Source organism: Sinocyclocheilus anshuiensis, unplaced genomic scaffold, assembly GCF_001515605.1.
Source record: "Sinocyclocheilus anshuiensis isolate Anshui unplaced genomic scaffold, SAMN03320099.WGS_v1.1 scaffold1903, whole genome shotgun sequence".
NCBI classification, from domain to species: domain Eukaryota; kingdom Metazoa; phylum Chordata; class Actinopteri; order Cypriniformes; family Cyprinidae; genus Sinocyclocheilus; species Sinocyclocheilus anshuiensis.
The window spans coordinates 294,096-315,812 of record NW_015552681.1 but is presented as its reverse complement, the minus strand read 5'-3'; the positions used below and the strand labels follow the sequence as shown (position 1 = coordinate 315,812).

General features: G+C 38.0%; 1 protein-coding gene across 1 annotated transcript; it reads right to left on the bottom strand.

The window, feature by feature from the left end:
• Positions 1–3,410: 3,410 nt before the first annotated feature.
• Positions 3,411–20,931, bottom strand: LOC107667600 (collagen alpha-1(XXIII) chain-like). Its single transcript, XM_016459312.1, has 3 exons — positions 20,446–20,931; positions 20,014–20,083; positions 3,411–3,504 (listed from the first exon to the last, which is right to left on the bottom strand). The coding sequence occupies exons 1-3, from the start codon at positions 20,737–20,739 to the stop codon at positions 3,452–3,454; spliced, it is 417 nt and encodes a 138-aa protein (XP_016314798.1). The 5' UTR covers positions 20,740–20,931; the 3' UTR covers positions 3,411–3,451.
• Between the last annotated feature and the right edge of the window lie 786 nt (positions 20,932–21,717).

Genomic DNA, 21,717 nt, shown 5'->3' with positions numbered 1-21,717 from the left:
ATTGGGGTCGCTTCAACCTGCTGACATAAAAAACAACCGGCGGATTTGGCAACACTGGTCCGCAAACTACGTTTCATATAACTCCTCCCCGAACTTCCCGCTGCCCTGTATCTTGGTCTCTCATTGGCTGTAGGTCATCGCCGATGTGTTTTTCAGTCAGAACTCATTTCACACAGCGTGATTGTGAATCGCCGACAGCTCCAGATATTTAGCATGCCAAATATTTCACGGGCGTCCCCTCAGATCGCGTCTTTGATAATTCACACTGCGTGATTGTCACTCGCGTGAACGAGCACGTGCTAGGAACTCGCAAAACATAGTTCAACATAAAATTGTTTGTTCAAATTACTAAATTTGGAAAATTGGGACAACATATGGACAAATACTTCAAACAAATACTTGAGTAGCTAAGTAAGGTTAAAAAAAATAATAAATGAGTATTAGAAACTAAATGAGGATTTTATTTCATACTAGGGCTGAAACTGAATAAAATAATCAAGATCAATCTCATAATGTCCGACCGATACAATTTTCGGCAGACATCAGTTCGAATAACTGTTGGCCTGTCAGCACAATAAAACTCTCAATAAGAAATTGCGTTTCTAAACTCATTTCCTTTAAACAGTCATTACAGATATTAATGCAAAACAAACAAACAACAAATAAAGTTGCTTAACTGAATAGTCAAATATCTATGGGACGACCCATCCCTATTCCTATCAAACAAAAATAGTCCTAACATACTTTTAAAATATTCCATAACTGAAAGTCATGATAACTTGAAGATTCAGTTACTGATTCAGTAACTGATCTGACATATTCAGTAGATTAATTTGTAAAAGATTCATCAGACTGTTTCAAACAATGGCTGAATTTGACGTTTTGTAACTACCGAGTCTTTTTGAATAATTCATGGAGAAGATGGCTCATAAGAGTCATTTGATCATGAATCAAACTGCACTGCTGGCCCACTATAATACTGTGTGCAGTCAACAAGGACAATACAATAGAAAGATGTTTTTTTTTGTTTGTTTTGGTAGTCTGCTGCATTACACTCCTTAAAAGGAACTCACTGTGTGTTTCGTAAATCGTTGCAACATATATTTAAAAAAAAAAACATCAATGGAAAGTGGTCTGCTAGAGCTTTTGCCTGTGTTCGCTGTTTTAGGTTTCAGGGTAAAGAATTCGATTCCAGTTAAAGAGCATAAGCGGCTGTAAGCGGAGTTCAGAAATGCACGATGGCTTGAAGACAGAGTGTACAAGAGAAGAATTGTCACCCTGTGAGTGATGGCTTAGATGAGTAGTCTGGTTACGCCACCCCGCTGACAGCGGGTGGTCCGGTGTCAGCACTGCTGATGTAAGAATTACGGCAAACTGGGGTGGAAGAGGCATATGGAACATGGTTGCAGACAGGACACTTAAATTAGCTCTGAAAACAAATCAGTCACGGTCAGATACACACTTCATGTAACACCTACCTGTACATAATCTGTCATTTGTGTAAATGTGACTAACTCCTCCTTTACATCACATTCAAGAGCAGTTACAGCTGTGTGAAAGCGCACACATGTTTCAGTCTCAGTTTTTGAAGTTTAGCAGACTCTCACTTCATAAAGCTGCCTATTAGAGGCAGTGATTGCTGGTCATCAGGCAGATAGTCTTTGTTAGTATGCTGTTTTTATGTGCATATAAATGCCATTTCATTATTGTGACGAGTGGGGGTGGGGCTGAGAGCCGTGGGAACGGAGCGAGGCCGGTGGAGTAATTGATAATGAGCGACACGTGCACCACTCACCGGTCTCGAGTCTCACGGAGGAGCTCCGGAAGGATAAAAAGGAGGGGTGACGACAGTGAAAGACGAGAGAGGACCAGGCCTGGAGTTTATTTTGTGTTTTGGTTCTGTTTGTGCGTGACAGTCGTCCGCGAGGGGCTGTCGCGCTATTTTGTGTTTATTTTATTATTAAAGTTTTCTTTGAATGTTCGCCGGTTCCCGCCTCCTTCTTCCCGTGGGTATGTGACGAGTGGGGCGGGGCCGAGAGCCGTGGGAACGGAGCGAGGCCGGTGGAGGAATTGATAATGAGCGACACCTGCACCACTCACCGGTCTCGAGTCTCACGGAGGAGCTCCGGAAGGATAAAAAGGAGGGGTGACGACAGTGAAAGACGAAAGAGGACCAGGCCTGGAGTTTATTTTATGTTTTGGTTCTGTTTGTGCGTGACAGTCGTCCGCGAGGGGCTGTCGCGCTATTTTGTGTTTATTTTATTATTAAAGTTTTCTTTGAATGTTCGCCGGTTCCCGCCTCCTTCTTCCCGTGACTACGAACTGTGTTACAATTATTATTTTAACTTTAAAGTCACAGGATCACTTTAGATTATGTACATATATTTCGTATCAAGAGGAAAAGCTGCAGGAGACAGTGTGTTGAAAGGGTGAATGGAGGGTTACTATGAGAAGGTTTGGTGGTTTTTTTATAGACGCTAGTGATCTTGGGATGCTTGGGAACTCACTTAGCATGATTTACACAAGTAGGACATGTTCGCAGTCAACATCTTTGTTGTTCTTTACAAAACATTCCTATCAACCAGTCAGCACAACCAGTTGTAGCAGTATGATAAGTATTAGGTTTAAAAGCCTGAGTAACAATCTTATCGGCCATCATTTCCCTCTGATTTTAATAAAATATTTTAGAATTTAAATACACTACCGTCCAAAAGTTTTAGGTAGGTTTTTATAAAAGGTTTTTGGAAAGACACCTTGGTTACACTTTACAATAAGGTTAATTAGTTAAGGTCAATTAATGCTTTAAATAATATTAACTAACAATGAACAATACATTTGTTACAGTATTTATTCATCTTTGTTAACGTTAATTAATAAAAATACAACCGTTCATTGTTAGTTCATGTTAGCTCAGGTCCATTAATTAATATTAACAGATAAAACTTAGAATTTTAATAATGTATTACTAAATGTTGCAATTAATACGAACTACGAATAATAACTAAGAATAATAAATGTTTAGTATTTTTCGTTGTTGGTTCAATTTAACTAATGTTAACAAATGGAACCTTCACAAGCGTTGCCAGGAATTACAATGTGGGTGGGCCCACAGAAAACTGGGTGGGCCTAGCCTAAAATACATCTGTTATTAAAATAGGCCAACACAACTAACAGACACCTGCTTGAATACACATCACCGTTTAATCAGAGCATAAGCCTGTATGTCATTATAGGCAGTGTTAAGAACATAACGATAAGAACAGCATGAGCACGGCGGCCACACCACACGCGCGCGCATCTGACAGACGGACAGCATCAAATCAGCAGGACAGTAGCTAGTAGTACAGTGGTGGACAGTATGTAACCATGCTTGGTCATAGTCTGGCTCAGCGGCCACAAAAACTAAATAAACAACAGTGACTAGGCAACTACATAGTAGAAAAATGTAGAATCATGTACCTGTACACTGGCGTGTAGGGGAGGTAGACGCTGGAGAATGGAGTGCTGCTGGTGATGGAGAAATAGGTGAATTAATGTTAGCATGAGCAAAGCTGTTTAGCTGCTTGAGCTTAGAATACGCGGGGGATGTTTTATTCATACTCGAAACCAGAGGGCGCTCTCTCGCGCAGAAAGCACAAAACGGACTCATAGAAGTAAGGTGACGTGCCAGGAAAACCCTAATATGGACAAAGGCATGTATAATGGCATCCAGCGATCTCTGCTGTAGCTAAGCGGCAAGGGGCTGTTTGCAAACTTATCTTCATCATTAAATGGCAAACAAGAATGAAGAAACAACTTAAATTTGAAATTTATTTTTTATAGGTCAAGTATTATTGCAACAGAATTCACAATGATTAGGCTACCTTGTGAAGCAACTGACTGGGTGGGCCTGACTGACAGTTGGGTGGGCCCAGGCCCATCCGTAGCTACGCGACTGGGAACCTTATTGTTAAGTGTTACCGAAATCTCTTATGCTCACCAAAGCTGAAGTTATTTGCAGTAAAACAGTAATGCTGTGAAATATTATTACAATTTAAAATAAGCCAAGTCTTCTTTATTTCTATAACACTTTATTAAATATAGACTGTGCCAAAGCATCTTCACAGAGATAAACAAGAAAACAACAGAATCAATTATGGAAACTCAACTATGGAGACAGTTCAGATTTTGCTGTCAAACAGCTTTAAAATACAGTAGTGTCATTATTTTGCTCAAAAGTAACTATTTTCGGTTTTTAATATATTCTAAAATTGTATTTATTCTTGCAGCCATTACTCCAGTCTTCAGTTTCACATGATCTTTCAAAAATAATTCTAATATGCTGATTTGGTGCTCAAAAACATTTCTTCTGATTATCAATGTTGAAAACGGTTCATATTTTTGTGGTAACCATGGTGATTTTATTTTTTTTTATTTATTTTATTTTTTTTCAGGATTCTTTGATGAACAGAAATTTCAAAAGAACATATTTGAAATGGAGTTGGGAGTTGTTTCACATGACAGCAAATAGACATAAATGAAATACGCCCAAATAAATCAGAATTGAATCAAACTGAATCAAAACTGTAATCAAATCAAATCAAGAGTTTGTAAATCAGAATAGAATCAAATCAGGAAATCTGTATCAATATCCATTAATTATGTTGTAAAGTCAAAATTGACCCTTTTCACTTTCTTAATACATGTTCCTGCTGGTATTGTACAGAAATTCAATCCTCACTGAAATTTTTACCTCACTGAATATCTTGTTGAACTCTTAACTATAGCTATTGTGGAGGTAAAATAAGCGGCTACTGCATCATGTTGACTTTAAGGTCATGGTTCACATCTAATTTCACAAACTACTTTGAGGTTTTTTTTGAGTACTTCGAGTGTTTCCTGGTCAAAATTCTCAACCTTTAAATGTTTACTCTAAAGTCTATAAATATGTCAAGCAACTTAAACAATGTGAAGCAGACTCAGAAAGTTTAAAAAGCTCACAGTCTGAGCTGAATTACAACTTAAAGACAGAAGCCTTTAAAACACTCAAGATTTTAAAGGTGATGCCAGTTTATCTTGTGTGGGGTTCAGGGCAGGTGTCTATTATAAAAAGAAACACACTGACAATGGATCATTGAGTGTCAAAATCCCTGACCTGATCTTCAAAGGTGGGCCAGAGCTGCAAAAGGAGCGTGTCCAGCTGCACCTAATGTTAAGGGTCCAACGTTAAACACACAGGAAGGATTTGGTTCTACTGGGTTTACTTTTACTACCTGTTCTCCCAGTCTGTCCTCGTTAACTGAACGGAATAACGACATTAACATATGCAGGCCAGAAGCCCTGTCGGTCTCCTGAGTTTCCTCCTGTATCTCTGCTGTTCCCAGATCTTACACTCTTTCCATTAGAAGCGAGAGAGGGAAGACGCCACTCCAGAGAGCTTAAATCTTGATGCATGGTAATGAGAAACACAGGTCTAAAGTCTGGACTATATTTCATCAGAAGAGCTTTGCTACTGCTTTACACCTGCACTGCCCATGATTTTTGAGTCTCTGCGAAAGCTGGGTGCTATGTATCTGTTTAGATTCATGGTAAATACAAGTCTTCAAGCCTTTTACAGAAGCGGGTCATCCTAACAGCCTCTTACAAACAAGCAATATCAACACACACAGCAGAGACATGCTTATGGGGCTTTGCTCGGTTCTCATGCACCGAGCAAACACAAACATTTATGACATATACTTAAAATCTCTTACATATGAACCGGTGTATTTACATACTTTTCTTATGATGCTTTGTCTTAATGATGCTTAAATGAATAATTTTAAATGAAACATTTTACATTGCCTGTAGCCCGACACACTGGGATAGCAGGGGCGTGTCCACAAGGGTGGCATTGGGTGGCAACTGACACCATAAAAATTAGCTTTGCCACCCCAAAGCAGAGTAAAGGGATCTGAGTGCAGTGAGAGCGGAGTGAGGAGAGGAGCAGCGTGATTTTGACTAAAGCAAGGATTGTTTTGAAAGTCGGAGAACATACAAATCACGCACACACAGAAACAAAAACTTATTATTGTCAACGCTGTCCTGTGATTTTTCAATAAAGTTGCTTAAAAACAGAAAAGTTATAGCAAAAATGTCTTTGTGTTTTTAAGTAATTAAAACCCACAGCTTCACTATTAGTAGACAGACGTTGCACAGACATGTAGAACTAATTCACACGCAATCGCGCTCTTACAAATGCATTCAAATAAATGTAATCTTACAGTGCTTCTATCTGTAACCGATTTAATGACTGATAAAATAACTGATGAAAATGTAGGCTACTTTTATTTTCATCCTTCCAAACAAAATTTGTGCTGCAAAAAGCAACACTGACAGATTTAACTTTTTAATGCTGATAACCTTGGCAAATCGTTTAATGCACACCTAAAGAAAAGAAAATAACAAGACACATTTATTCATTTTTTCTTTCCTTATTAGATCTGCTCAAGGGCTCTTACGGTCTTACAATTTTCTGCAATTATTCAGTGGAAATCTCCTTTAATAAAATAAATAATCAAGTTTATTGGTTAAAAATAAACAAAGGAGAAAGAAGGTTTTTTTTGTTTGTTTGTTTAACATTTGTTTAGCATTTTAAATGAGTTCACCCTTCGACATTGTCACAGACAGCCATATCCTAAACAAAATGAATAGAGGAGGGAAACGTTCTGGGTTGCAGAACAGAAAAAGTCAAAAGACAGACAAACAAACAAAAAAAGCATTAAACTGAGGACAGCTCAACTAGTCACATTTCGCCGAAAATCGCTGTTTTGAATTCAGAATAGGTCATTTGTGTGATTCATGCATGCAAATGAAAATTCTTCATACTTCAGTACAAAACAGCACTGAATTTTGACAAAAAGTGATTTTTTTAAAAGTCATAGTGATTTTCTAATGTCTAAATATGAATCCAAAAGCAAAACTAACAAAAAGTAAAATAACTATTGGAAATGGCAAATGAACCAATGAGTGCTCCTCTGCAGCCATCTACTGGTCATAGTGGTAATATCATGTCATTTTCATTTTATAAGTGTTTGTTTTCAACCAGGCGGCAGAAATCTTCCACTTAATTATCTACATGAATTAAAAAAAGTGAAGTTTTACATTTACTGTTCCAATTTTATGTAAATATTTATGTAAAAATATGCATATTTTTTGACAAATTAAAAATAAATAAATAAAAATAACATAAATCCCTCCAAAACTGCTTAACTCAAATGTGAGCAGTATATGGTCAACAGGAGTTAAAGGGGGTGTCACATCTTTGTCACGTTTTTCATCCCTTATTGACTTGCAGAAAGTTTTCTGTGATGGTGTTAGGGAATAGAGTAAAGGAAAGTGACAACTGTCATGCCCCTGGACTCTTTGTGTTGTGTTTTCCCTCCCCAGGTGTGCTGTGTTCCCTTTAATTAGTCATTCCTTGCACCTGTGTTTTCCCAATCACCCAGTGTTTAAAAGCCCCAGTTCTTTCAGTTAGTGTTCGTCGGTCCTCGAACGTCATTCAATGTGTTCCTGTGTCTCCTACGTTCCCCATGTGATCATTAAAGACTGTGAATTGAAGTTATCTCCGTGTTTCCTCGTTCCTCGCTCCTTGCCTCCTGAGAAGTGTAACAGAAGGACCGACCAAAACAGTAACATCTGTGTTTTCCCCTCCGTTTTTTCTCAGTGTTTTTCTTTCCGTTGTGTCCCCATGGTTTCTTTCCGTTGTGTTTACCCCATGGATCCCTTCACGCGCCCCGAATTCCTCCTTCTCCTGCTGGAGCAGGAGGGCAGGACTCTCGAGGACCATACCAGACTGTTCCTGATGGTCGCTAACGTCACCAGCTATCTTCTATGAGGCAAGTCTGAACGCCGAGTGCAGAGCGCGGTCGTCCGAAGATGGTCCTCGGGAGGAATTTGCCGCCTTTGTGGAGTGGACTCTGGCGAGAAACGGGTCGCCACTCACCATCGGCCCCGTGGAGGATCTCGCCGGAGCCACTTCGGACCCAGAGCCCAGCCCACCGTCTCCCCGCGGTACGGAGCATCAGCCTGAGCCCACCGATGACGGAGAGCCATTTCCGCGAACCAGAGCGAAGCCAAGCGACTGTGCAGAGGATCGCCTCGGAAGTTGAGCCCAAGCCGTCAGACCAGGTGCGAGAGCCGGCGACAGTGCCCACTACGACGGAGCAAGCCATGGACAGTCTGAGCGCGGAGAGGAGCTCCGCCCCCTGCATCATGGCTGAGAGTGAGCTGACTATGGCGGGACATAAGTGCCAGAACGAAGAGGGGATGTTTCTATGGTGCGAGGACGCACCTTCCGGGAGGGGGGAGTAATGTCACGCCCCTGGACTCTTTGTGTTGTGTTTTCCCTCCCCAGGTGTGCTGTGTTCCCTTTAATTAGTCATTCCTTGCACCTGTGTTTTCCCAATCACCCAGTGTTTAAAAGCCCCAGTTCTTTCAGTTAGTGTTTGTCGGTCCTCGAACGTCATTCCATGTGTTCCTGTGTCTCCTACGTTCCCCATGTGATCATTAAAGACTGTAAATTGAAGTTATCTCCGTGTTTCCTCGTTCCTCGCTCCTTGCCTCCCGAGAAGTGTGACAACAACACTTATCTTGCATATCCCTCAGCAAATGTACAGTTACGTACCTGGTGGCAAGCCTAGTGCCACCCCTTATTCTGCTCTTGTCCACCCTCCCCTTTTGCCACCCCAAGTATACAATCCTGGACACGCCCCTGTGGGATAGGCTCCAAAATCCCTGTGACCTTTCACAGGACAAGCACATTGGAAAATGGATGGATGAATGTATATTTGACATTACGGTTTCATTTAATATGTTTTAATGTGGGAGGGACAAAATATTTAGCTGAACTTTATCTTTTTAACTTCAGCTTTAAAAATGATTTAAAAAAATATAAACAATAGATTTAAAAATTGAAATAAAAAGCTACAATAAAATATTATTTATACATCTTTTTTTCTACCCACCATTACTGTTAGATGAATGAACATAAAGAAAAACATAAAACTAGGACTCTAAACTGTTTACAATCATTACAACCAATCTCATGATTTCCAACAGGCTTTAGAAAGCAGAATGAAATCATAATAATGAAAAAGTCTGTACATTTGAACATAACTTTCAACTTCGGAGCCGATCCTCCCTATACGCAAAATACACAAGCTGCGTAGGGCCCCCGAAACACCAGGGGGCCCCCTTTCTCTCAAAGATGATTTTAGTTTAGTTTTTGAATTTGGCCAGCGGTTATGAAAACATGAATGATCCTTTCTTTTAATGCGGTGCGCTGTCACCCTTTCTACGTAAAAATCAGTCAAATCATGTAATGTGAATGTCATACAGTCTTGCTCGAAACAAAAAAAAAAAAAGAGTTGAAAGCATACCGAGCCGCGGAAGAGACACTGTTTCTCAAGCGCCTTCCGCAAGCGCGATTCGAGACAGAGTGGAACACGGACAAATATGTTTCATTCATTCGTTCATAACCACTCATACCCCACTCCACCGGATCGGCACTGCTTTTAACTTATTGTTAAGCAGCTTCAGAACCCATGGTTGTGCTGAACATTTCACATCTTACAGCCAAATTACAGTCATGCTGATATTAAGTACAACAGCACTCTTTCTCATGTGATATTGCCTAATTTTACAACTGTTTAATTCAATGAACTTTAGAGTTCCATGATATAACTGATGCAGATCAGACACGGTTAACTGAACTTTAGAGTCCACAGTAGTGATATAAAACAAGGCTCAGTAAACTCATTGAAGATTCACAGGAATTACTATAATCACTTCTGCAGATGGCTAAATTAAATGCTCCCGGTCTTGGATGAGTATTAATAGAAAGCGGAGCCAAACTGGGACAGATGTGCTGTATTAGGTTCAGCAGGAATCATTCCCTGGGAAGTGGATTAACTGTGAATTGTCTGGTGTGTAATGTGTGATTGTGTGTGTGCTGACAGGAGCAGATGTGCTATTGAGTGAATGGCAAGAATTGATGTCATAACTCAGAGGTCAATGAAACCAGGTCACACATAAAGAAAAAAAACAACACTGTGTATTCATAACCATTTTACTCTGACCTGTCAAGAAGCACCATGATATCTGTACCTGGTGAGCAAACAAACGCAGCAGACAATTTATATAGGCTATCTGTAATATCAATTTACACACTGATAAAAGGTTGGCTTTTTTACACTCAGTATTTTTTTAAAACATTCTTTAACCAACAGTAATTTCTTTTTGACATATATTTATTACATCTTTATCTTTTTAGGTTGTAAAACTTAAAATTGTTAAAATATTTGTTATATCAAATATTTTAATTTTTATATCAAATATTAATTAAATAAAATAAAATAAAATAAAATTGCATCCCACTGATACAGGTGCATCTCAATAAATTAGAATGTCGTGGAAAAGCCTTTAAACTACTTCAGTCTGTGTGCATTGACTTTATTTAATACACAAGTTTCACAATTTGAGTTGAATTACTGAAATAAATGAACTTTTCCACGACATTCTAATTTATTGAGATGCACCTGTACATGTTTGGATGACATCACATTTTGTTGTTTGTTGTCTGACCTTTAGTTGACTTTGTGTGGACTGTGTCCAAGCTGACAGGGGAGTCGTAGATAACAGTCCCTATCCTGGTTTAACACAGCGTAGTAAACGTTAGTTCCTTCACATTGTTATGCTTAATCTATTGATTTCCTCCACTCACTTAAAGTGCTCATTCCAGGCCATAACACAAAACCAGACTCACATTGTTTAGGCAAACCTCTAATCCATCCTAACACTTCAATTACTTCTCAAGCACAGGATGTTCTCTGTAAACCAGACTTAAAAGCACAAAAGCAATTTGTGAAAAAGTGGAAAAAGTGAGGTGGTATTTCGTATTCCGGCTCATTTCTCGGTTTTTCGTAATCTGTCTTGTTCCACTATAGAGTAACATAAACAAACAGAGTAAAACAATGACGAGCACTTACATTTTCTATTTAGGTGGGAGAAACAGACCCACCTCTGTTCTCTAACTCACACTGACACACTCTCACCAGGACATAAACGCTAGGGGGACATCCGGAAGTTAGTTTTTCTCAGTGAAGGATGAGAGGGATGCAGACAGTCTGTGATGTGAGTCACTAATATGTCTATATAGACACAAAAACACAAACATGCACACAACACTGCATTATACCTGCATTTAAGTGAAGACGCAAATTTAACAAAGACTTTCTGCATGTGAATCTTTAAACAAAATCAGGACCCAGTGTTTCAAATTTCTCCTTGCCTTGCAAATATGCATTTAATGATGACAAAAATATGGAAATAAAAAGGAATTGAAGTCTAGATGTACAATGCTTGTAATGTCAAAATATACAGTAAAACTGTTGACCCTGTAAATATATCCAAATAAATATAAACCGCCAATCGTTCAAAAAATATTGGGGTCAGTAACATTAGTAGTTTTATTCAGCAAGGATGCATTAAATTGATCAAAAGTGATAAAAAATTATAAAAACAAAAAAAAAATTATAATGTTCCAAAAAGTTATATTTCAAATAAATTATGCTCTTTTGAACGTTCTATTCATCAAAGAATCCTGAAAAATAAATGTATTATGGTTTCCAAAAACATATTCAGCAGCACAACTCTTAAGAAATGTTTCTTGAGTACCGAATATTAGCATATTAGAATGATTTCTGAAGGATCATGTGACACTGAAGACTGGAGTAATGGCTGCTGAAAATTCAGCTTTGCCATCACAGGAATAAATTACATTTTAAAATAGTCAAATAGAAAACAGTTATTTTAAATTGTAATAATATGTCGCAATATTACTGTATTTACTGAATTTTTGATCAAATAAATGCAGCCTTGGTGAGCATGAGAATTCTTTCAAAAACATTAAAAATATTGAAAATATTTAAGTGTATACTTAATTCATTTATTTTATTCATTTATCTTGAAATGCCACAGTACAATTTATTAACACTTAAACACATTATTTGTCTAATAGAATATTTAAAATCTACTTTACAACTGTGTAATCAACACTTGTTGTCCAAAGCAGGATAACATTTATTTGGCACAGCTGAAGCTCGCTAGCAGCGGACAAAGTCAGACTTAGATCATCAGAAGGTTGCCAGATGTTCAGTATATAACCCCCCACCAAGTGCTGGAGGACTTGACATTCACTCAGACTCAGGGCCGGATTTACCTCTTTTCGTGACATAGGCAAAACAAATTTTTGGGCCCCCCTTCCCTATTATAATAGGCCTAATATTACCACCACCCAAGCAAACAAAAATATTTCTTAATCAGTGAAACCGTTACAGTGTTTTCTATCGCAATAAGCGCTTGCGTTTAGTCAATAAAAATTGAATGTAGCTCTTAATTTGTTTGAGAACTGAGAAAGACCATTCCATTAATAGGCACGGCGTCGTGGCCACATAACCACTTCGGGAGTGCATTATTTCTCTAATAATTTTAACGGCCTGGAGTCACAATCACACATCAATTGTTCAGATGATCTGTTTCAAGACATTTGACATGCTTCAAATGAAATATCGTGTGTTTTGAACTAGCTTTTGAACTAGCTAATTTTTTACACACCTCATCCCAAACGTTCCGTTGCAAATTCCAAAATGTCTTTTTAGAGCTAATAACAGAGGCTTGAGCCATTGATATGCAGGCTAAAGCAGTATTTAATGCAGTCTAACGCAGTTATTAGAGAGAGAGAGCGAAAGAGGGAGAGAGAGATTAAGTGCATGTGAATACCTGCGTCGGTGCGTCTCTCAGCAGTATTCAGCAGCAGCGTCTACTAATAGCGAATCTTTAAGTTGAACTGCTTCAAGAACCTCGCTACTGAGAAATGTCATGTAGCTTTTCAGCTGTGAAACTATTTTATTGATAAATTCGTGGGGCAGCGCTGACAACAAGTTTCTGTCTGCGTCTCCGCGTATGTGCGCCAAAACACACATATAAACAAGCTGTACACGCTTAATAGAAAATGCAGGAAAAACTTTCCCAACATGAGTCTGTCTATCTTGGGAGAATTTATCCTAAATTTCAACAGGTCAGGACAGTACACTTATAAAATGTGGACTGTGTTCTTCCTCTGGTGAAGGAATGTACAAACAAATATAAATGACATCTGTTGAATTGCTCTTCAATAGAGTCTGGTTGAAGGAGGAAGGCATCTTATCTCTCAGCCAATCAAAACATTACAATCATCCCGAATCCAACTGCACGCAACTCTGACTCAGTCTGTAAAATAGTCTTCACACGTATTTGAATTCTTTCTCTTTAGATAACTGAATGCAGCTGCTCAAAGGCCAATCCACTTGAGGTTTGTTCATCAGACATCCCAGAATGAATGAGGACAGCAGTCCACAGAACTGAGAGAGCATGACGAGTCACTGGAGGTCCACGGGCGTGAACATTTGGGCGGCGTTATGCAAATCTTCCCACATCGTGACGTGGACATGTGGGGGCGTGTTAGAACGAGCCGTTTTAGGTAGGCATTGTTGACTTTTAATTTTTATAAAGAATATCTCTTTGGATTTGAGACTTTAGTCTTTGCAACTTTACAGATCTTCTTTATGCACCAAGAGCTTGTAACACTTCAAAGAGAAAGGAAAAATTGAAATCGCATCATATGACCCCTTTAAGAAGTTGTGCATGTCACTGAAGATCCACTTCAGCAGCGTTTCTCAACCTTTTTCATTCAAAAGCAGCCATGGTATTGCTGTTGTTATTAAATGTGCAGATTTTGGAAGGAAAAATCAACAGTCATCTAATAATTTACAGTAAATAACCGTAAACTGACATTCCGACATTCTGATAAAGATCTAGTTTGAGTTACTACCAGACTGGGAATGATGAGGAACCGTTACGGTCTTTCGATGGTTTGACATTAAGTTAAGCAAAATCTAGCCTAAATAGTCCGATCTGAAAGCGGTTAGGAATACTTTTTTCTTTTTTTAATCACTCAAGACCAGTTTCCAGAAAAGTCCCAGGTGAAAACGATGCAAAACAAACCTCCCAGCTTGACAGTAAAAAATGTTGCAGGAAAATGGCAAGATCTCCCTATGGCACCGAAAAAAAGTGCAACCCTGTTCAAAATCTCAGTCTAGGAAACACGGCTCCAAGCCTTGCACAGCTCCAAGGTTCTGCCATGAACCATGCAACCCAAAAGTACAGTTAGGGGAGAAGTTTAGGTTACACTTTACTTGAAGGGGTGTGCATAAGACTGACATATGTGTCATGTCATGATTATTAAGGTGCCATGTCAGTCTTATGCACACCCCTTCAAGTAAAGTGTTACCAAAGTTTAAAATGTGAAAAGACGTGGCATGCTGCCACACAGATGGGGGATACAACAGAGAGAGAAACTCAATTTTCTGGCTTGCTGGAGGCATTTGAGAGATTTGCAATTAAGATTAGGCCTGACAACGCAAGGACAAGGATCAGGCTCCTTCAATACACATAATCATGCAAACAGACGAGACCCCATTGAAAGAGCAGGAATGACTGGAAGGAAATGGATATGTGAATGAGATTATAATGAATGGCTCAGTGGAGAGACTAGATTAATCAAAGGTGTATTCTCTGTGTCTCTCAAATTTCCTACTTTGATTCTGATTCACAAGCTCTTGATTCAATTTGATTCTGATTCATTTAGCTACATTTCACTGTCCATTTTTCTTACATATTAAAGACATTTTCTTTTTTGTTAATGTTGTAACATATACATGGCAGTGTTTCAATGTAATTGAAATGAGTAACTTGACTATTTATTTACAGACCCAGCTCAAATGAGTCATTTGTTCAAGAATGATTTTTATGATACAAATTTGGACCGACATGAAAATAAATGAACAATGACAGGTTCCAGTAAGCTGTTATGAGAACACTCAATTAATGGCTTACTTGTATTTCAGATAGTCTGAGAATTGCCCTGTTCTGTCAACCGCAAGTGCTTAATGAGCATTTTAACACAAATTAGGAAACAAATTAAAACAGAAACATCCCTGCCAACTTTTCTGTGCATGCAGACCGAAACAAACAAAAAGCTAAGCCAAGATCTGATGTGTAAGAACAACTTTTAACCACTAAAAAAGAGGTCAACAATGCTCTTATGGTTTATAAATTGACATCATATTTGAGATTAAAGAGAAAAGATAACGTTGATTACTTCTGACAAAGATGAAAAACGAAGAATGTGTTTTCAGTGCAGTTATCAAATAGTTACAAAAGAACCCTGGTTTTATTTTACTGTAATTGGAGATCTTTAAAATCATCTAGGATTGAGCAAGAAGGTATAAATGTTCTCCAAATGTATAAATTCAGGGGTTGTGAGGTGTGAGATGAGAGGGAGAGAAAAAGTGCGAGTCTAACATATGATCAACAAATCACCTATTTTTTCTGATAATCAGACCTAACATACCATAATTGCTTCCATATCTCCTCTCTATTTTCAGCGGGTACATGGCCTCACATTTCATTCAAATGAAATTGGGAAATGTTGCAGCCAAACAGGGAGGGAGTTTTTACAGTGATGTTGAGAGTATGCCAGAATGCCCTCCCACACACTACAGACAGATGCTTTTAATAAGTCGAGAGTACAGAACCCATACCGCTATTGCCTTTATTTTGTATTTATTTAGCTAGATCCTCATGGAGATACATTCTGACCGCCTATTTCGCAAAGCCATGCAGCTACAGATTCATGTCTATTGAAAGTAATAAGAAAAGTTTGTGCCACATATGTGCTCGCACGCTGCACTTAAAGGATAGTTCACCCAAAAATGAAAATTATGTCGTTTCAAACCTGTATGACATTCTTTCTTCTGTGGAACATTAAAAAATATATTTTGAATGGTTACCATTGACTTCCATTGTATGGCTGAAAAAAAAGACGTTTCTTAAAATATATTTTTTTATGTTCCACATAAAAATGTTTTCGGAAACGCATGAGAGTAAGTAAATTATGACAGAATTTTCATTTTAGGTTAAACTATTCTTTAAAAAAATATCTGCAATATTATTTTTCGAGTCGCCTTGAGAAAGCAACACAATATGTGTGCTGGTGATTCAATCGCTAAAGTTGGCCAGTCATTTCTGGAGAAAAATATTTATTCATTTTCCAGTGCATTTCCTCGGCTGCAGGTTTTGAGAGATCCGCTTTTTCTCAGCAAAGTAAAAAACCTTCTAACACGGTGTGGTGAAACACGTAAGCACCCAGTGTGCAAAGAAAGGGCTACATTTTCACGTTACCCCGCTTCATGCCTACTTAAATCAAAATGAAAGTATAGCATATGACTACACTTATGCACAGAGGGGAAAGCTTAACATAGATCAGACATGAAAATGTTCAAGACCAACACAGAGGCCAACAGATAATCTGTACCCCTCCATGTCACCCACAGCGAAACCCTTAGAGCCCTAGACAGCTCTTGGAGGAAGCATTAAAGCTTACAGCCTTCTCAATGGGTAGGCCAATAAAACAAGGGCAGATTACATTCTTAAAGAGGCACGTTTATCCAAGAACGTCGCACTGTTTCCAGAACAACCTCCCAACCTGAAAGAGGACACAAGGTGTTCGGATCTATGACGGCTTGGGATCTACATTGCCCTGAGGCTCGGGTATGGGGTCACACAGTTATGTGAAACATTTGGATTTTTCCTAGCTTTTCACAGTCATGCTCAGATTTTGGTTTTCAAATAATGCGTTTGTCCGTATAGTGGCAATAACAGAGGTTTTCTGAGCACTGGCTAGTAATAGCTGCAGGCTCACTTGTGAAACAAACGCAGCTGTATTATTGGACTCTGTTATGAATGTGGTATCTATCAATAGAGAATCACAATGAATGCAAACATCTGTATTCTGGTGATGTGGTTGGGATTCTTGCTGTATTGCAATATGTAGAGTTGGGCACTTTGAAATGACGATTTGGTAATATTTTACATCCTTGACAAGACAATACAACAAAAAAAAGACAGTAATAATGATTATGACAAGTTCTCAAATGCTCACAAGAAAATCCAAAAGAGATGAATGTCAGCTGTTTTCAGCATGTTGATCAAAGAGATTAATGTGCAACCAAAAGAGGAGGGTTTTGAAACTCAAACTCATATAGAAGGGGCTCAAAACTTGCATTTTATTACATACACTCTTGAAAATATATTTTTTTATTGGCATCTATGGTTCCAAGGAGAACCTTTAACATCCGTGGAACCTTTCCATTTCACAAAAGGTTGACTTTTTAATGATTAAAAAAAAAAATCTTTAAAGAACTGTTCGATCAATTGTTCTCTTGGGAAACGGTTCTTATATGCTACTGCTTTGAAAACCCCATTATTAATGGTATGCTTGTTCAAACATTGATTATGAACATATTTGTGAATTATGAAAGTTGTTTAAATGTATTTCTGCTAAGACTCGTAGCTACAATGTCATAGGGAAGTGTCTGAGCGGCTAATTGTTTCAGTATCTCGTTCATTTTGAGCACTAAGTGACCAGTGTGTCGTCATTTCAGGTTCAGAGGAAGCCAAAGTCTGAGTGGCTTCAGCTTTGCCGAGGCCTGAGTCAATTAATTGCTTTGTTGAGCTCATTAGTTCATGGTCCGCAGGTCTTAGTCCTTTTGTGTCTGTGGTTCAAGTGTGTTTTCTGATGTCTGCCTTGAAAAGAAGCCCATTAAAAGCAAAGGAAGGAACAGCAAATTGCACAGACGGATGACTCAGGTTTACCATTCAGCTCAAGAAAACAGTCCGATTCACCAAAAGCACCTGAGCCTTTAATTGGAGACAGGAAGTGCAACATAAGTGAGGAAAATAAAAGGTCTATTTATGTTAAAGAACTAAGAAACAATTCTTACTTCCAACAAACTTCAATTATATTCTTTAAAATAAAGTCAACGTATGTTTTGTTTACAAGCCTCTTACCTTTTATTACAATTAACAAATACCATTCAACTAAAAAAAATATATTTGGAGCAGAATAACATTATATCACAGTAAATAACATGCTTAAATGTCCATATTATACTAGCCGCCAGCCTATAAATTATAGATACCCTTAACAAGCGTCACCAAATAATTTGTGAGACTGCCAATAAAAAGCTCTCATGAGCATCATAAAAAGGGCTGAATTTTACTTAAATAGCACTGACTATTTACTATTTTGATGTAAACAGTGAATTTTTAAATATAAATGATCAAATAGTAACTGTTAAAGATCACAAAAAATATCATAAAGCTCACTGTTAATGTGATCAGTATTACTTCGAGGCTCATTAAATGTAAGTATATGCGATTGTTTGCCTGTTATATAATTTTCCAGGTGTAAATCATACTTTTGATTGCTCAGAAAAGTAATAAAACATCTCTTGTGTTTAATACTGATGGTTGCCTTACCAAGCACCGGTAAAAAGAACATCACAGACAAGTATCAAGTATCTGATGATTGTTAATGCGAGCTACACAAAACTCATCACAGAGTAATGGTTCCTCCAAAGACAAACTGATTAGCAACAATCTGAAAATAAAGCTGACAAATACAGTAAAACAGATTTACCTTAAATACATCTCATGTTTCTTCGAAATGTCTGCCATAAACAGATCTCTTAGAATATGTTGTTTTAAAGTTATCAAGGTTCACTGTTCTTACAAGATGACTTTTTATGTCTTTCCTGTTCTTTCTTCTATTCTTTTATCCTCTTTGATTTTTCAATATCGGGGATGAAAAAGACTGGATTTCATTTCTAGCTACAATACCTCAGAATGATGATATGAGAAGCAAAACTCTACAAACCGAATTTCTAATATGCTCTTTGCTCATAGCAAAATTTTAAACATGGAAAGGAACAATGTGCATGATAAGGTTATATATATGAAATAAATCCTTGAAAAAAAAAATACAGAGTAAAAAGATAAAAGAGCTTTAGAATTGAGTTGAGTTTAATTTAAACTGTAGTGTCCTATGGGACAGGGCTACAAGTTAAATTATACCCACATTTTAGCAACAACATCAGAGGGTATATGGGAGGCCCTCTTTTGGTAGGCACCGCTACCATGAAATCTTCATAGGCTAGTAAATTTCGCCATGCATAATTCCACTATGCCCTGAGAGGGTACGTCTCTTAAACAGTGCTGGAGTAAACCTGTCATTTTCTCTCAGGCAACAGCCAAATTTCCAAGGACTAAAATATAAGAACAGAGCAACAAATTCATGCAAGGTTAAGTATCCTCTGTATCCCCTACTTTGCACCGATAGCTGGCAATGAATTTTAATGTCTCGTAGCTGAGCTTACACAATAAATCTGTGGCATCCACCAGCCTCAGCGGACAGAGGAGCTCCACTCTCATCTTTATAACTTCCACATGTGAGTTATTTAATTCAGCATGAAGTATATAAGCTGTGGTTCTGCATGTGGTCACACTGACATGTCGAACACTGACACTTATCCAGGCTGTACAAAATTGTTTTCATCATTACAACATCTCTGTGTCCATCCATTTAACTTTTCACAATAATTTCTGTCGTTTCGTATCGATTTTTATGAGTTTTCAGAGTTTCAACTTGATTTTCTTCATCTGGAATTAAATTCATACTTCAGGTTATAACGTTGGCATTAAACTTAAGTTTGAAAGACAGTGCAGACTGCAATGATGAGATGCAACAGTGATTAATTCCATCCTTCCGAGAGCTTAATTGAAAAAAGTCTTTCAAAATCCCCATCAAATATAAAAATATACACAAAATGCTTTAGTGGGATAAAGTACAACTGCACACAGTTCACAAGACAAGTCCCTATTGAGCTGAGCGTTCTTATCAACATCACATGGCAAATCACCTGCTGCATCATTTATATTGACCCAATTTAAGGCATAGTTCAGATTTTGAGATAAAAATGAGTAAATATGCCTCAGTTGATCGTTTTAGGAGGGAAAAGAAGGTAAAACATCCCAGACTCATGCAGAGGAACAAACCTGGAGGACACGAGCACTCTTGCGCTGCTTCTCGAGCTGTGCGAATTTTCGACACTCCCTCTCGGAGTCTCTGAGAAAACAAATATTTATATGATATACATATATACATTGATAACTGAAAATTACCAGGATATTTTTCGTTATGTTTAAGGATGTTTCGTTTAATCCTAAAACAGTACAATGCAATGCGTAATTCAAAATTCTGGGGAAACACCATTGAAAACTCAATACAGAAAATTCCTTCATAATTTTTACTGTACGGTATGAACAGCCATTCTCAAATTTCATTTCATACTTTACAAAATTAAAATATTAGAACATCATACAGTTTATATAAAATCAAAAACAAACTGAAAGCCAAATAATTGACTTTTTTTTTGTATTAATGCTTATAAAAGCAGCAAATAAATGTTGAAAATAGAGTCGCCTCACCTCTTGCACAAGTTTCTCTATCGCATCCCGAAGAGTCGCGTTCGCATCCAGTGTCGCGTGCGCAGGTTGAATCACAGACAGTCGCTCCATCTCCAGAAGCTCAATTTTACGCTCAAGATGAGATGTTTTGACGTTCATAAACAGACAAACTGCCACCGAAGACGCCGACAACATGAAACATACGAGGGTTGTTGAGGAGTGAAATATTTGTGATGTGTGATGTCCATTGCTCTGTGATGACTTTGACACGTCTTTTGAATCCCCAGTTGAAACCATTTTAACCAGTTTTGGCATTATGGTTCAAATATTATCCTTGTTCTTGAATCCTCTTTTGAGACTCGGGTAGACCTTTATTTCAGTAAACTGGAGTATATGGCTTCAGCGCAACTGCGGCTGACAGGAGACGCAACGATGTGACGCACACTAGAAGAGAGCGTGTACTACTGAAAAAAAGTGTGCTGCGCGAGACAAGCTGACGGTCGTGCGCCTCTCAGACTTAAATGGCCCTCTGAAGTGTCTCAGAGAATCCAGCCAGCCCTTTTTGTCGCTGCTCAACAAAACTATGTAAGCGACTAATTGTGTGTGTTTATATGTGTGTGTGTGTAACACAGTTACACTATGTAGCCAACGTTTTTCGTTGTTGTTAAAAACTAAAATAAATTTAAAAAATGAGCGAGCACATCAAAAACCAAACTGTGTTTCTTGGACCCTGATTCACTATAAGCTGTCGGGAATTGCATACTTCCCTCATTCGTCTGTACGTCTTAACATTATGTCCGTAAATAAAATAATACGGTCAGACTACAGTTTTCTTTATAATTAATGTTTCACCCTCAAGCAAGGAGAAAATGTATAAACTAATATTTGATGTAGCAAATGAAAGATCCGGCTACTAGGGCATGTATGACAAGGAGAAGGCTTGGTTGAAACATGTTTTTCGGATATGTCTTTTTATTTCCTTTTCATTTTTCTTTATTTGTTTGTTTGTGATGCAAAAATGAAGCCAAGCCAAACTCAAGTAATTGCCAAACCAATTGTTCAATTGTTCTAAGTAATTTGTAGTTTTATGCTTCAACCACTAGAGGTCCAGAAGATAACGTTTGTTTAAAGGGGTCATATGATGTTGCTAAAAAATAACACTATTTTGTGTATATGGTGTAATGAAATGTGTTTATGCGGTTCAAGGTTAAAAAAACACATTATTTTCCACATAATGTACATTATTGTTGCTCCTCTATGCCCCGCCTTTCTGAAACGCGTCGATTTTTACAA